We start from the raw sequence: 14093 nt of genomic DNA on the forward strand, positions 1-14093 counted from the left end.
CTAGATTTCGCTTTACGTGGGAATTGCGTGAAAAGAAACCCTCGATGTTACAGAAACGGTTCAGTTAGGCGACTACTTTTGATTGGTTCTCTCTTATGTCGAGACCGGAGACATGCGTAGTAAAGAATGCAAAGCCAATCCAGAATAAAGATAGCATGTTCCATGTTTAGCAAACTTCGTTCCGATTGGTTAAACTCCCATTTCTTCAATTCCGATTCGTATTCCGATTAGGTCTGATATGGTCTTAAGATCTGTTCTTTTCTCTGGAGCGTTAGAGATGTGGAGAATTGAGGACGCGTCTTTTCTTCATGAACCAGTCACAATTCTAATGCAGTCCCAATGCGGAAAACAAAAATAGATCTCTACTATTTTTGACCACATTTTCGATCTTCCGTACAAAACAAGGTTTCAATTTTAACACGATGAAGTCAAGTGAGTTGTATTTAGAGAGAATATTTAATAAACTGTGTTAATGTCCGTACAACATGTTTTTTAATATAAACTAGAAATACATTTAAAATATAACATACTTTATCAAGTAATCTCTTTATTGTTATAAAGATTATTCTACAATCATGTCTTCGGATTGACGAAATTTCAATAAATCATATATTTCGTAAGTCCACTTCGGAAATACGCGCTTATACAGATTCATTAAAATTGTATCTTGTGATTTAAGCTGACCGTTGAAAATGCATTTCGCGTGTCCGTGCGTACCTATCAAAAATCGCAAAGATAACAAACGCTCAAAATAACAGCCGTGATAAATTTTTCAAAATTCAGTTTCGTTTAGAACTAAATGATCACTTACCAAGAGGCTCTTTTATATGACCCTTACGTCCATATTTTGTTCTTAACTGGACAGGTTTAAACCACGCAATATCCTCACGATTGAAAAACATGAAGCGCATAACCACAGATCTCTTGTTCACCTTGTAGGGATGACCACTTAAAACGACTCTTTTTAAGACAATTCTATTAGGATTACAAGACAACACGTTTCCCGTCGCAACTAGTTCCTAAAGAAATTTTATCGTTAATAAATAAAATTGACATTCTTCTCTTTAATGCGGAACAACTTTGTTATATACTACTAACAAATATGTTATATACTATAACAAACAAATATCATCTGTAATACGTACCAGCTTGCCAGTTTTACTTTCTATGTAACAAAGAACTGGGCACGGTGAAAAAGTAACTGGCGCGTACATACTAGCGACGACAGTGCTGTTAGGATGAAAGTATCTCTCATACTACAACAGACAAATTCATTATTTATGATAAAACATGTGCGAACCTATGAATGTCTTTCTACTTAAATAAAATAGAACAATTTTCATCTACGTACTTTGTGCTTTATGCCATTTGTATGTTGACTAAATATCGGACATGACGTGAATCGTCTAAATCCGCATTGAAATACCAATCTTTCTTTCGATTTAATTGGCTGCGTGTAGTTGTTCGAATGTTTCAGCACGACATTTAGAAGAGACATTTTCTGTTCATACGGAAGTAAACCAACTACTATCAGCGGATAATTTTCTACAGTAGCTAGCGTTTTAAACGCATGCCTGCTAAACTGAGCAATATGAAGTTTTACATACTCTCCTGGCTGAAAAAAAAAAAAAAAACACAAATAAATAATTGTGTAAGATTGATAATCAAAAGCAGAAAAAGTTTAACACACGTACCATAACTTCTTCATCAACATCTTCATTCTTCTTAGTGATACGCTCATTGCATTCCTTGTAAATACGTTTTCGCCTACGATCGTAATCCGCGAACTCAATTATTCGAGCGTAATCAATAGGAAGATTTTCCTTCGGATCCCACGGACTAGTGCGAAACGATTCGAGACCTCGATATTTTTGGAATCTTATCTTAGCAAGTGTATCCTGAGGTGTGTCCACCTCATCCGGAAATTGCTTATCCATTTTTGCTTCTACGCGAGATAAACAAAAATTTATATCACAAAATAAAAATAACGTAGTAAAGAAACATAAATGTTAAAAAATAGTCTTGTCAACCTCTGAACTTTTCCATCGCTTGTGTTTCTTCGAGCGTATTGATATTTTGGTCGTAGCGTTCTTGATCCGGTGCTTCTGATACCGTAATAGTTTCATATTCTTCGTCATCTTCCATATCTTTATCGCTATCCACTTCAGATTTTGTCTCCGTATCCACATTCATATGATTGTCATCAAATTCATTGTCCGAACACGCACTTAAACTTTCTATAGTAAAACAAAGATATAAAGTCAAATAAAGTCAATTAAATATTCTTCTAATTTACACAAAAAAAAAAAAAAAGAAATAAATAAACATCAGAAGAGAAAAGATATAATAATATACCTCCTTCTTCATCTGGTATCCACGCAGCTTGATATTCAGATGTTCCTTTCGGAACGACTTTTACAATTTTTTTTTTTGCGTTAGCCTCTGCTTCAGCCAATTCTTCTTTTGTCGGCCATGTTTGTTCAGCATCCATTGGATCGGGGATACATTCGCTCTCGAGCGATTCCTATAAAAATTGTTTCAATGGTTTTTTTTGCTCGAATAACACACAAATTTAATATACATATTGAAACATTTAATTACTGAAGACATATACAAACCTGTTTTTCAGGATTTGCCAGTAATACTTCCGTATTACAGTTAATCCACTGTACTTTGTCATTTAATCCAGATGGGCATATCTCAATTTTTGACATTTGAAAGTTTCCGATACCTGGTACATGAACCAAACCATTAACAGATAACGGTGTTGTACCTCGCAAATATCCAGTAACAATAAAAGTTCCAAAATCTGAGGTATCCTAAGTGAATAATTATATATGCTTATTAAGTTAAAGGCTTGCAAGAGTTCTGGCATACACTTTTTTTTCTCTATATACGTATTCTATGTAATATATGTACAATCATTCTAAAAACACATACTTCATTACTTTCAAAGGCAATATCATCAGCCAAAAGATGTGGCCTTATGTCTCTGTAAAATATAGGTTTTTGTTTCTGTGTGCCAGCACGACGTAACACATTCAAGCAATCATTTACAGTGTCTAATTCAAATACTTTTTCTTCGGGAAGCCATTTCAAAAGTGCATGTTGTACAGACTGTTTATACTCTTGACGTTTCTGTATGTAACAAATTGAATAATAATTAAATAATCAATTAATTTTGTGTTCTCGATGAATTCATCTACTTACTTTAATATGAAGTTTTTGAATATTATGCACCGCCACTATAGTACTAGGTAAACCTTGAGCAAGGCAAGTTGTGATTATTTCCTTGCCCCAATCATCCACAATTTCTTTTTCCACAGAATTTGTCTGACTTGTGACAGAAGTTATAAATAGTATTGTGCTAGCAACTTTGGCTGCATCTAATGTTGCAAAAGTATTTCCTATTGGTGGTACAACAATGGAAAACTTTTGATTCAGCTTTGTCACACTAAATAATTAAAAGATTATTAAATAAAAATTATTAACTTTTAATATATCTGTTTTTATAGCTTATCATTTCACAACATACTTTATATGTACAACTCCAGTTAAACTGGTAACAATCTCAGCAGCTTCATTCATACTAGTTACAAGAGACACAATATTCTGTATATCTATGTCTTCTTGCAAAGGTATAATACAGATAAGAAAAGGTGCTGTACCACCAAGATGTCTTTTCTGGTCTAATACTTCTGAACGTTTATTTTTCCTGATCTGTATCAATTGATTTCTACGTGCTTCCTTCTGCAGTTGTTTCTTGTTACGTTTTGATAAAACTTTGACATTTTGTTTACCTGCACAAAAATAGATGTATAAGATTTAGAAAAAAAAATGACAAAAAATGACAAAAATAGAAAAAAGCAATAAAAGTTCTATAGACGAACTGTCACACACAGTATTTAATTTTACGCAGAAATCTTAAAGCTTTACCTTTTAACTCATTATTAATAGCGCCTTTGCTGCGATGTCTTCCGGTTTTATGTCTTTTGTTGAATTGTTTTAAAGCACCTGGACGGTGCACTTCTTGTTTTTTATTCATTATACCAACACACGCGCGAGTAACTTTTCAAAAGAATGATAAACTCGAAAATACAAACACGTGTTCAACGTGTTGAACCATGTCCACGAAAAGCTATCGCAGAAACTCTATGACCGTGGCCGCTCTCTCAGGTCCAAATTCATAGTCGTTTCTCAAATCTTAGATCTCGTCTCCAATCTCAAATTTCAGCTCTTAAGCCTATGTCACACTACGGATTAGGATTGAGATTGAATTGCAATTTGGCCAATCAGAAAAAAGATCAGTAAAATTAAGATTGGTTTCCTTTCTTCTGATTGGTCACATTTCAATCCAATCTCAATCCCAATCCGTAGTGTGACATAGGCTTTAGGCCTGTTCTACAATACAGTCGTAAGCTGTAAGTCGTAAGAAATTGACCAATCACAATCGATTATTCTTCTGTGATTTATCTGTGAATGGTCAATTTCTGATGACTTACGGCTTACGAGTGTATTGTAGAACAGGCCTTAGGCTGCGTTCGGGGAGTGCGCTATCAGCGCTGTTGCATCATTCTATCTTTATTGCTCATTAGATGTAAAACACAGATAGAATGGGTGCGTTCAGACAACTCAACGGTTGAGAGATCATCACTTATGATAGGACTATTCTTCAAAATCTGCTGCGGTTCCAAAAGTATGATCCAATCAGAAGTGATTATCTCTCAACCGTTGTGCAACTGTTGAGTTGTCTGAACGCACCCAATGACGCAATAGCGCTGATAGCGTGCTCCCTGAACGCAGCCTTATGGCTAGTCTACAATGAAGATAGTAAGGTTGTAGGAGTAGAGAGTAAACTATTTTTCGGTGAAGAAACAACAGGAGAGAGAGAGAGAGAGAGAGAGAGAGAGAGAATTACGAAATGGGCAATTTCCATTTCGCACTGTCTACTGCCTTATTGTTAGCCAATGAAAGACGTGTGTTAAAAAATGCGAAATAATTACTTGTATAAACAAAAATGAAATAACTCCAAGAACCTTACCTTACTTCTTACTCTATACTGCCTACTCCTATTGTAAACGGCCCTTTAGATCTCGAATCTCCAACCTCAAATTTCAGTGTAGTGGCTAATCATGATATTCGGTTTTTCATGACTAAACGAGAATATAAAAGCATTAAAGCCCCTTGCACAATGGAAGGAATAGCGATAGCGATAGAAATAACACAGTTTTTAACACAGAATTCCAACTCGTCGGAAATTTTATCGTTATTGCTTATTCCGATTTTCTGATCTGCATTGATACATGTGTAGTTTTGTATGTTAGATTCCGCTGTTCCTACCTTTATTTTTAAATATAAACTCTTTAAAACTTTTGTTATTTTTATCGCTTTCGCTATTCCTTCCATTGTGCAAGGGGCTTTAAAGAGTTTATATTTAAAAATAAAGGTAGGAACAGCGGAATCTAACATACAAAACTACACATGTATCAATGCAGATCAGAAAATCGGAATAAGCAATAGCGATAAAATTTCCGACGAGTTGAAATTCTATGTTAAAAACTGTGTTATTTCTATCGCTATCGCTATTCCTTCCATTGTGCAAGGGGCTTTACTCTATGCAGTTTGATGACTGATTCTCTTTAATCGTAAATTTCTCACTTCGAAACTTTATCGTCGTATATCTCGAAAAAATCAGAAAAAACAACAAAAACGCAAGAATACTTTTTTTTTTTTATTTTTTCATCGTGAATAGAACGAGACTAAAAAAAAAAGCTATATGTCTTCATATTGTGAGAAAATTGTGAGACACAAAATACGAACTTGAATCGGATTGTATCTTCGATTTTCTTTTTGCGATTTTGTCGATGATCACTACTGAACTTTCGTCGCAAACAAACAAACATGTTCAAGATAAATATGTTTTACTTATCGTGTCATATATAAAGTTATATAAAAAATAATATGTAAGATGTAACTATACCATATATTTGCAGCTTGATAATGTAATTAAGTATTCATATATACATATGCCAAGTGATAAAGCAAAGCACTTGTTCAAATGTCGTACTTTAAGAACGCATTTGATACGCATATATCTATATGAAGTATTTTAATCCAACTGGAGATTCAAAATGACGAGTTACTTTTTGTTCAAAAAAAGCACACATAAAATGTTCCACTACAAAATCATCTAAACATATATGTAGAATATGTAACAGTGTTAACGTGTAGTCGCGCACTCGTCGTGTCATAGGAACGTCATACACCAAGTTGAAAAAAAACATTTGCCATATGAGCGAACACTCTTGTCCATGCAGTTATTTTATTATCAATTTCTCTTAGAAGCGGCAGCGTGTCTCCTGGTAGAGCAGAGTTCTTTCTGGAAAAAATATAAGGTAAAAGTGTTTTTAAAAATTACAATTTTTAAAAATTGTAATTGTTTTAAAAACGAAAAAACGAATCAAGTTTACAAAATATTATATTTACATTGTGCAATATCATACAAAAGGCACACTCAGATTATATCGCAATACCTTTCTCTATCTAATTGCTGCTTCGTTTGATTAGTATAAGTATACATGTAACATGCTGGATGGGAACTCGTGGTGTTCACTAGATGAAACATTCCTGTTTTCACTGGAAGTGATCTTCCCTTCGAAATAGTAATCGTATCATTCGGCGATTTTTCCTCTTTGTAAGTTACCTCGCCCTCTAGCACGGTCAATGAAACATTCGTGAAGTCGTTGGATATGTAATTTTCCAGATACATTCCCGGAAAATCAGCTACGAATAACACGTCCGTATAATTCGACCATGTGTAAACGTGTTGTTGAATTTTGTCCATCTCATATCTGAGAAAAAAAGTTTTTTTATATGCGAGCAAATTCTACATCTAGTTACATATATGTAAGAGATTAAGATGGTTATATATGATTATATTTAATATATACAATAACGTAACCAGACACAATAATTGTTTATATATAAAAGACTTTTTTCCTCGAGTATTTGTAAACAATCAAAATTAGTTCAGTCATCAATATAGACATACCGATACGAATTGTATTGTGTGAGTAATGGCATCAGAAACGTAATAGGCTTCAAAGGATGCCAATCGACTGTCAACATATCGACATTTGGATTGTACACTCTCTGCTGAAATCTACTGTTCAGCGAACACCACACATCCATGTAGATGCTTAAATTCGTGGACAGTTTCATCCACTTTTCCTTATCCTCAAACCATTGATTGGTGTTCGTCACTTCCGCTTTTCGACGCATCAGATTATCCTAAAATTTAAACACACGCAAAAATGATATATATTATTATGATAAGACAAGTGATAGATGGTATATTCAATAATTACAGGCAAAAATGTCAAACAGCGTGCATTTTTAAAAAACCTTTAAGCATTGCGCGTATTGTATCGCCATGTCCCCGTGTTTCACCCATCGGTCTCCTTGCACCCATGCTTCGGGATCCAAATATTGAATTTCATTGTTTGCGTTATCGTGCACTTTAATTACTACGAGTATCGTGTCCCAGGCGTGGATCATCATGTCCCAGGAATAACCGTACATACCGGGCACCCAATTGTTGTAGCCCTGAAATGACATATAAAGAGAAAACGTTTAAACATATTATTTTTAGAAATAATACTTAAGAGCCAGTAGTGGACAATGTAACTTTGACAAACTTGAAACCTTTGATATAAAATGCGAATACGGTAGAAAAAACTGCATCGCAACATGACACAGCAACAGAGACACAACGAACTTCTGTTTTTTTGTAACTTTCGATGACTTCGATTGCTGATTTTCTCGGGCTTCTTCGCAAACACTTGTCGTTTCTTTTTCGACGGATTCAGTTAACTTTTGAAATAATTGTGTATTGTTATCTTGTTCGCTTGCATCTTCAGATTCTGTTTTAACGACATTATTTTTACTATTTTTCTCGCTTTCTGTCTCTAAAATTTCTTTCTCTAAAAGAGTATTACGTTAACATATCAGAATGTATATTAAAATAATACGCATAGTACAAAAAAATATTAAGTATTTGTACCTTCGTGTGTCGTTTCGTCGTGTTTCTTTGAGTTGTAGTTTAAAGAATCTTCTATTTGACTATCAGTCTCACTCTCTTTTATGTCATTTGTATTCTCACTAGTTGAAAACATTTTTTGTTTCCAGTCAATAAAGTAAAGTTCTAATCTACGTGGCCAATCCACTCGACAAAAGAGCGGCATTGTCGCCATACACACGTACGGAAACATTCCTGAAAAAAATTTTTCTCTCACAAGTTTTTCTTTTACATATTTTTGCATAAACAATTGAAATCTTATAGGTTTTCCCTATAGAGGAAACAATATTCTCAATTACTCTCATATCATCACATTTCAAAAGTATTCTGTTTAGTGTGTTCGAATCAACTTACCTATTCTAAATAGCCTAGAGTTCATAAAGTGAAATGCGGTGCAGAATATCATGGCCGGTATTCGTGTTTTTTCGAACAGCATCCAAAACCCAACGGACAAGTCGAAGATAAAGGCGAACCAGTGGACGATTAATAAGTCCGTTTGTTCAGGTTTTAAAAATATGCTAAAAGAAATTATTTATTTTCAATAAATTGCTCTATTATTGATTTTGATAATTTTTAATTTTTTATTCTTCGTGTCGAATAATGAAAATAAACTGCTTACTTAAATGGATGGAAAACCCAGTGTCTGGACAGGTTCATCATGGAGTAGCCTTCGAGCCATTCTCTTCCGGATTTTTTCAAACCGGCCAAGAAATAAAGCACGAAAAATTGAAACTTAAGAATAAAGTAATTCCAGTATGGAACGAAATTACTGTTTTCTTTTGTATTACTCACATCCAGACCGCTGCAAAACAGTGTGTTAATTTTTACAATTGTAATTAGTTTCCATTGTAATTAGGTCGCGATTACACAACAAACAGCAGATTTTCGACTTACTAATATTTATTAGCACCCGTTCCCCAGAACAAAGTAGCTACTATACCATAAAGATAAGTATGATTGTTCCAGTAGCTCTTGTCCAAAAGAAAGATGTACCAGTAAGGCAATACAAAACAGGCGCATGCGAGTTTGAAGTGAAAACCGAGCGCGATTCCAAAAGCGCCTATCCACATCACCGTGTATATTATTATCATCCACGATAGAGACGGCGGTTTCATTCCGTGAATCAATGGAAAATGGCAGTCCCATGGATCTCCCCACTTTAAGTCAATATCTGCGAATCCTCTTTCCTCCACAATGTCTATCACCATGCATAGTCCTGAAGAAAAAAACAACGTTAACGAACTTTCAGTTAGATAAAAAATTTTTTCACTAAAGTATTTATTTATGACTAAAATTATATAAAAATAGTCATTTTTACACATTATTTAAAACGGCCTCATTTGTAATGACAATAAAAAAAAGTTTGTGATGTTACACAGATATTCAAATAAACCCTGTGTGATAAACAATATGTAAACTTTTTCTACGGGCAACATAAAATCACAGTTGTGCTTTTATTGGCTCGAGCTATTAATTCTCATCACTGCTTTAATAGGTCTTAAATTGTGTCTAGTTCTTCTGTCATTACCAAATAGAGCTCGAGCGATTCCCAGACTGGCTGGATCAGTCGGACGATAAAGAAATTGAGTGAATTTCTCAAAACTTGACACGTCGCTCGTTTTCACACCGGACAGTTTCTCGAAGGTATTGCTGAACGATCGTCTGAATGACATCCACCGATATTCAGAAACTTTCTCAGAAGTTTTCACAAGTGATGATCCATCGTTCAGTGACGCACACGCGCTTTCGGTCAATTCGTCTTTTTCCTTCATACTGCACCACAATTTCTGCAAACAGAAAATGTTGGAATTTCTTAATTTAAGAGACGCAATTTAGATAGCGTGCACACATATGACTTAATAGAGAGCGCGGTACACCAAAGCGATAACTTTTCCAGGTACTTATTTCTGTTAATTTGTAGCAGAGGAAGATTGTAATAGTGACTACATAAGCTGTGCGACTGCTGTCATCATATATATTTATATATAAGAAAAATGTACAAAATGTTAGTTTTATTTATCGTGTGACACACTCTTTAATTGAGAACGATATAAATATCTAAAGGTCGCTGTATACACAGAAGAAAAGATACAGCTTGTCGTTATAGGAAAAATGCCAGTGCGCAATTATAAGTAACGAATATTAAAATAAAGATTAATGAAGAAAAGAAATGTGAGAAAAAAAACGTTAAAAAATTTATCAAGAATTAAAAAATTTGATTTTATTGTAATTATATTGTAGACACTAAAATTTATGTTAACTGTATTGTGATATTTTTGAAGTTTTTTTTTATCAAAATTAAGTTGACAAATTAACAAGTAAAAAATACATGTCAAAAGCCGCAATGCAATTATGCTCTCAAACCACATGCAAGGTGTAAAGATCATCGTAATATTAACAATGTGATTTTGAATTATTTCCCGCGCATGTGGGATATTTCACGCATTCGTGACGTGTTTCCTCCGCAAACAAATTAGACCCTATTTCAAACGTACAAATCTCAATAAATATAAAAAGAAGATTGGAATTGCTAGTCTCGTACCTGGTTGGTTCGCTTCTTTACGCATAAATGACACAATGGAAGGAATCAGTCGCTGAGATTGGAGTACAAGATCTTCGTCTCCGTTTCTGTGTCAGCGCGGAAGAAGCTCGTCAGCTTCTGGAGTCTGGAGCAGCTCTGAAGAAGGAAGAGAAGCACTTCGCGCCGGTTGTTCCGGAGGTTCAGAGTAGGAATACCGTCGCCAGGCAACGTGGCACGGATTATTGACCCGCGCCCGCGCAATAATTATACTTAGCAACACTTCTTCGTTCTACGTGCACCGGGATTTTTGTCGAAGATATCGATTTTTCATCGAGAACTGAACGGGATTCCCAAGTAAACAGTATCAGAAATTCCCAAAGTTTTTATTAATACATTTTAAAATAGATTTTGAAAGAGAATAGAATAAAAGTGTACGAGACGCAATTTTTTATTAAACTTGTAATTTTTTTTTGCTTATTAAATATGGAAAAATTTATAAAACAAATATTACATTATATATCACATTTATAAATACTTGACTAAATTACTCCGACTTTATATATAATCGTTGACTCTACGTTTATCTTTCTTGTCACTGGTTTTCGCGCACCATTGCAACTTGCGAAATGTTTGCAACATTCATGAGTAACAATTTCGGCGAAAAGCATTGAAGACAATCTCGCGCGGACACGTATCTATGGGCTGTGTGTCAGAGTGCAGAGATCTTTCTCGCTAAGAAGACATCTCTCATACGTCACACCGCTCTCGTTTTAGATACAACACGCGTTATCTCTCCTCTCGTTAATTTTGCTCTTCATATCAGAATACGCAACGAGAATAGATTTTTTTTAGCAACGAGCTAATGAACAAAGCGCGTGTTTCATTTTTATTTGTGAAAACATGACAAATTTTATTTTAAGTGAACTAACAGTTGGAGTTTTTTTTTCTAGAAAATACTATATGTGTGTGGGTTAATTATGTGGATAATTATGTGTGTGCGTGTTTTACAATATCTCTGTGTTCTCCGAGTCCAAAATATGAACATTTACAAACACGTTACGTTACGATGAAATTTGCTCGCGCGCATACGAGTGAAATAAATAAGTGTACGTAGTAAATAATGCCTGTCACAATAGCCGAGATTATTTAATCGCGCTGTGCCCGGCGTCGTTGAATCGACACCGGGAGTCTTTTCGATCTCGCAGCTGGGGCGTTTTAATGAATGGACGTCACTTCTTCGCGCGCGTTGCATACATATTCTCAACGGCCGTTTTAGGGCTATAAAACAAAAGACTGATTTATTTCAGCGCGCCCCTCAATCTGTCTCCGCGGACCACTTTTGATTAGTGCTGCCTCTTCAAGTTTCTGCCTCTTCGAAATTGCTGTCTCGTGACGGATTTCGTCTCTCGGTCTCTAGTCACCTGGTCCGATTTGAATGAGCTAAAATACGGCTACCAAAATGTACAATCAAAAATTTATGTTTTTCAACACGAATAATTGTTTGAAATTAACACTCGCGCATCGTGCAACAATCGTTCAAACATTCCGCTTTTCTTTTATCAAATCGAGCTCAGGTCTCATCGTTAAGCAGAAAAATTAATATCGATATTTGTTTATTCTTCGACGCATAGATCACTTTGTATTTGCCGAACATATTTGTTTTGGAATTCAAACTCAGCCGCACCTGGAAATCGACGCGAAGAACAAGCGGAGGAGAGAATGAGACGAGGAAAGCGGAGTATTTGCTCAGCTATTTATCACGGTTTATTATTTCCCATTGTCGGTAGAGTCGTTTGTATTGTTGACGCACGAGAAGAGGGCCAAAGCGAATCTCTAAAACCGTGTCCGATCGAATTTGCATAGAAAGCACGGGTCGAGCACGCGCGCGCGCGCGTGCATCCGATTACGCAGGCTCTATTAATTGCGGTCATGCATTGTTTTCGCAAGGTTGCCTATTTCTCGGATTACCGAGTATCATCTTTCTCAGGAGAGTGATCAGACCACGAAATGATATGCAGCTCTTGCCTCATTAGTAATGTGACTGCGCTTGTGTTTAATTAATAATCTTCTTTGATGAACCAATTGTATTTTTTTTTTAGACATCAAATTATTTTGCACATTTCTACGTTCTCTTTAATTTTGGAAAATTATATTTGTTGAATATTTATTATCGAGCTCTTCGAAGTTACGGGCTGTTGTCACGCAACAACATTGTCGCGTAGATGCGGGGTGAGGAAGAGGGGGAGGGGCTAGAAATGGAGTGGGCAAAAAATCGGGCATAAAATTAACAGTATACAGTCTGTGCAGAATGCAGTTTGTTGCTTGGCAGTAATATTTCACGAAGGTCTCCCCCTGCGGAGTAGAGAGTGGGTTCGTTCTCCAGGGGAGGGCGCAACAATGGAACCCTTTACCGAGCCCCCGGTGCCCAGAACCAGCATCCATACATCATCATTCATACCGGAAAAAAAGCCGGGGGGCACCTTTGCAATGCGCAAAGACTGGGGGACCGCGAAACTTTCGAGGCATCAAGTATATTTCCCGACGTAACGAGAGATCGGAGTCTTGCGTTTCTGATTTGCTCTATTGAAAAAAACAACGCTTTAATTTTTAAAATAAACTATATAAAATTAGTTTGTACACTTTTTTTTCTGTAATGTTAATATTTTTATTGATGACTGGAAAGAGAAAAATCAGACAAATTATCAAGATAACAATTTATTAAAAGAAATTGTTAAGTTTTGTTTTACATTAATTATTTTTGTTCACAACATGTGTTCTGTATGTTTGATTTTGTCGAGGTTTTTTTTGAACCACGATCATGCGATAAATGCAACCATCATTTCGACACGCGAAGCGTGCAGAACGGATGTGTTGACTCTCGACAAAAATCGCGTGTTAGCTTCGTGGTTACTGCGCTTGTACAAGCCGAACTTACCCTCTCGAAAGATCCGCCTTTTACAGAAAGGGTTGCCTGTAAACAATGACGAGCAAAAATTGCCGCAAGTTCAAAAAATCTCCCCGTCTACCGAACGAGGGAAAAGAAAATCCTTCATCGATGAAAGAAGGATACGATCGATTTGGACTAATCGATCACGCAAGAACTGGCAGTCATCAAGATCGTCGGGATCGACTCGGCGTGAAGTGAGAACTTATATAAAAAAAAAAAAAAAGAAAACGAGATATAGCGAGCGTAATCCGCTTTTCGAAACGAGACAACCCCCTTCGTAGACGGCGGCCCGTGTCACAGCACGGGTGACTGATTGTAAAACCATGGAGTAACCCACAAAGGGTTGCGACGCGAAAGCCAGCAAGCGAGAAAGAAAGAGAGTTGCGGACTTGCCAGGAAGGGGAGAGAGAGTTTAAAATTACGACTCGTAATCGACGTGTAATCCTCTACAACCGTGACAGCCTGGATATAATGCGCGCAACGAGAGATGACCAGTTTGTTTTCTCTGGTAGATAATGGGTCACGTTGAATGAGGGCGTTTTATTTCT

At 35.9% G+C, this 14093-nt stretch overlaps 2 protein-coding genes across 2 annotated transcripts; both read right to left on the reverse strand.

Annotated features, from left to right (window-relative positions):
- Positions 1–428: 428 nt before the first annotated feature.
- On the reverse strand, positions 429–4182 carry LOC109860089 (pre-rRNA-processing protein TSR1 homolog). Its single transcript, XM_020438952.1, has 12 exons — positions 3937–4182; positions 3536–3800; positions 3211–3454; positions 2941–3138; positions 2619–2819; positions 2356–2524; positions 2031–2237; positions 1695–1945; positions 1352–1615; positions 1146–1256; positions 812–1019; positions 429–717 (listed from the first exon to the last, which is right to left on the reverse strand). Exons 1-12 carry the CDS (start codon positions 4043–4045, stop codon positions 563–565), a joined length of 2382 nt encoding a protein of 793 aa, XP_020294541.1. The 5' UTR covers positions 4046–4182; the 3' UTR covers positions 429–562.
- Positions 4183–6171: 1989 nt separating this feature from the next.
- On the reverse strand, positions 6172–11050 carry LOC109860098 (vitamin K-dependent gamma-carboxylase). Its single transcript, XM_020438964.1, has 11 exons — positions 10620–11050; positions 9606–9864; positions 8972–9293; positions 8697–8879; positions 8432–8595; positions 8063–8272; positions 7705–7982; positions 7405–7605; positions 7052–7290; positions 6534–6851; positions 6172–6379 (listed from the first exon to the last, which is right to left on the reverse strand). The coding sequence occupies exons 2-11, from the start codon at positions 9847–9849 to the stop codon at positions 6259–6261; spliced, it is 2280 nt and encodes a 759-aa protein (XP_020294553.1). The 5' UTR covers positions 9850–9864; positions 10620–11050; the 3' UTR covers positions 6172–6258.
- Positions 11051–14093: the final 3043 nt, after the last annotated feature.

Source organism: Pseudomyrmex gracilis, unplaced genomic scaffold, assembly GCF_002006095.1.
Source record: "Pseudomyrmex gracilis isolate BER0280 unplaced genomic scaffold, ASM200609v1 scaffold_327, whole genome shotgun sequence".
In the NCBI taxonomy this organism is placed as follows: domain Eukaryota; kingdom Metazoa; phylum Arthropoda; class Insecta; order Hymenoptera; family Formicidae; genus Pseudomyrmex; species Pseudomyrmex gracilis.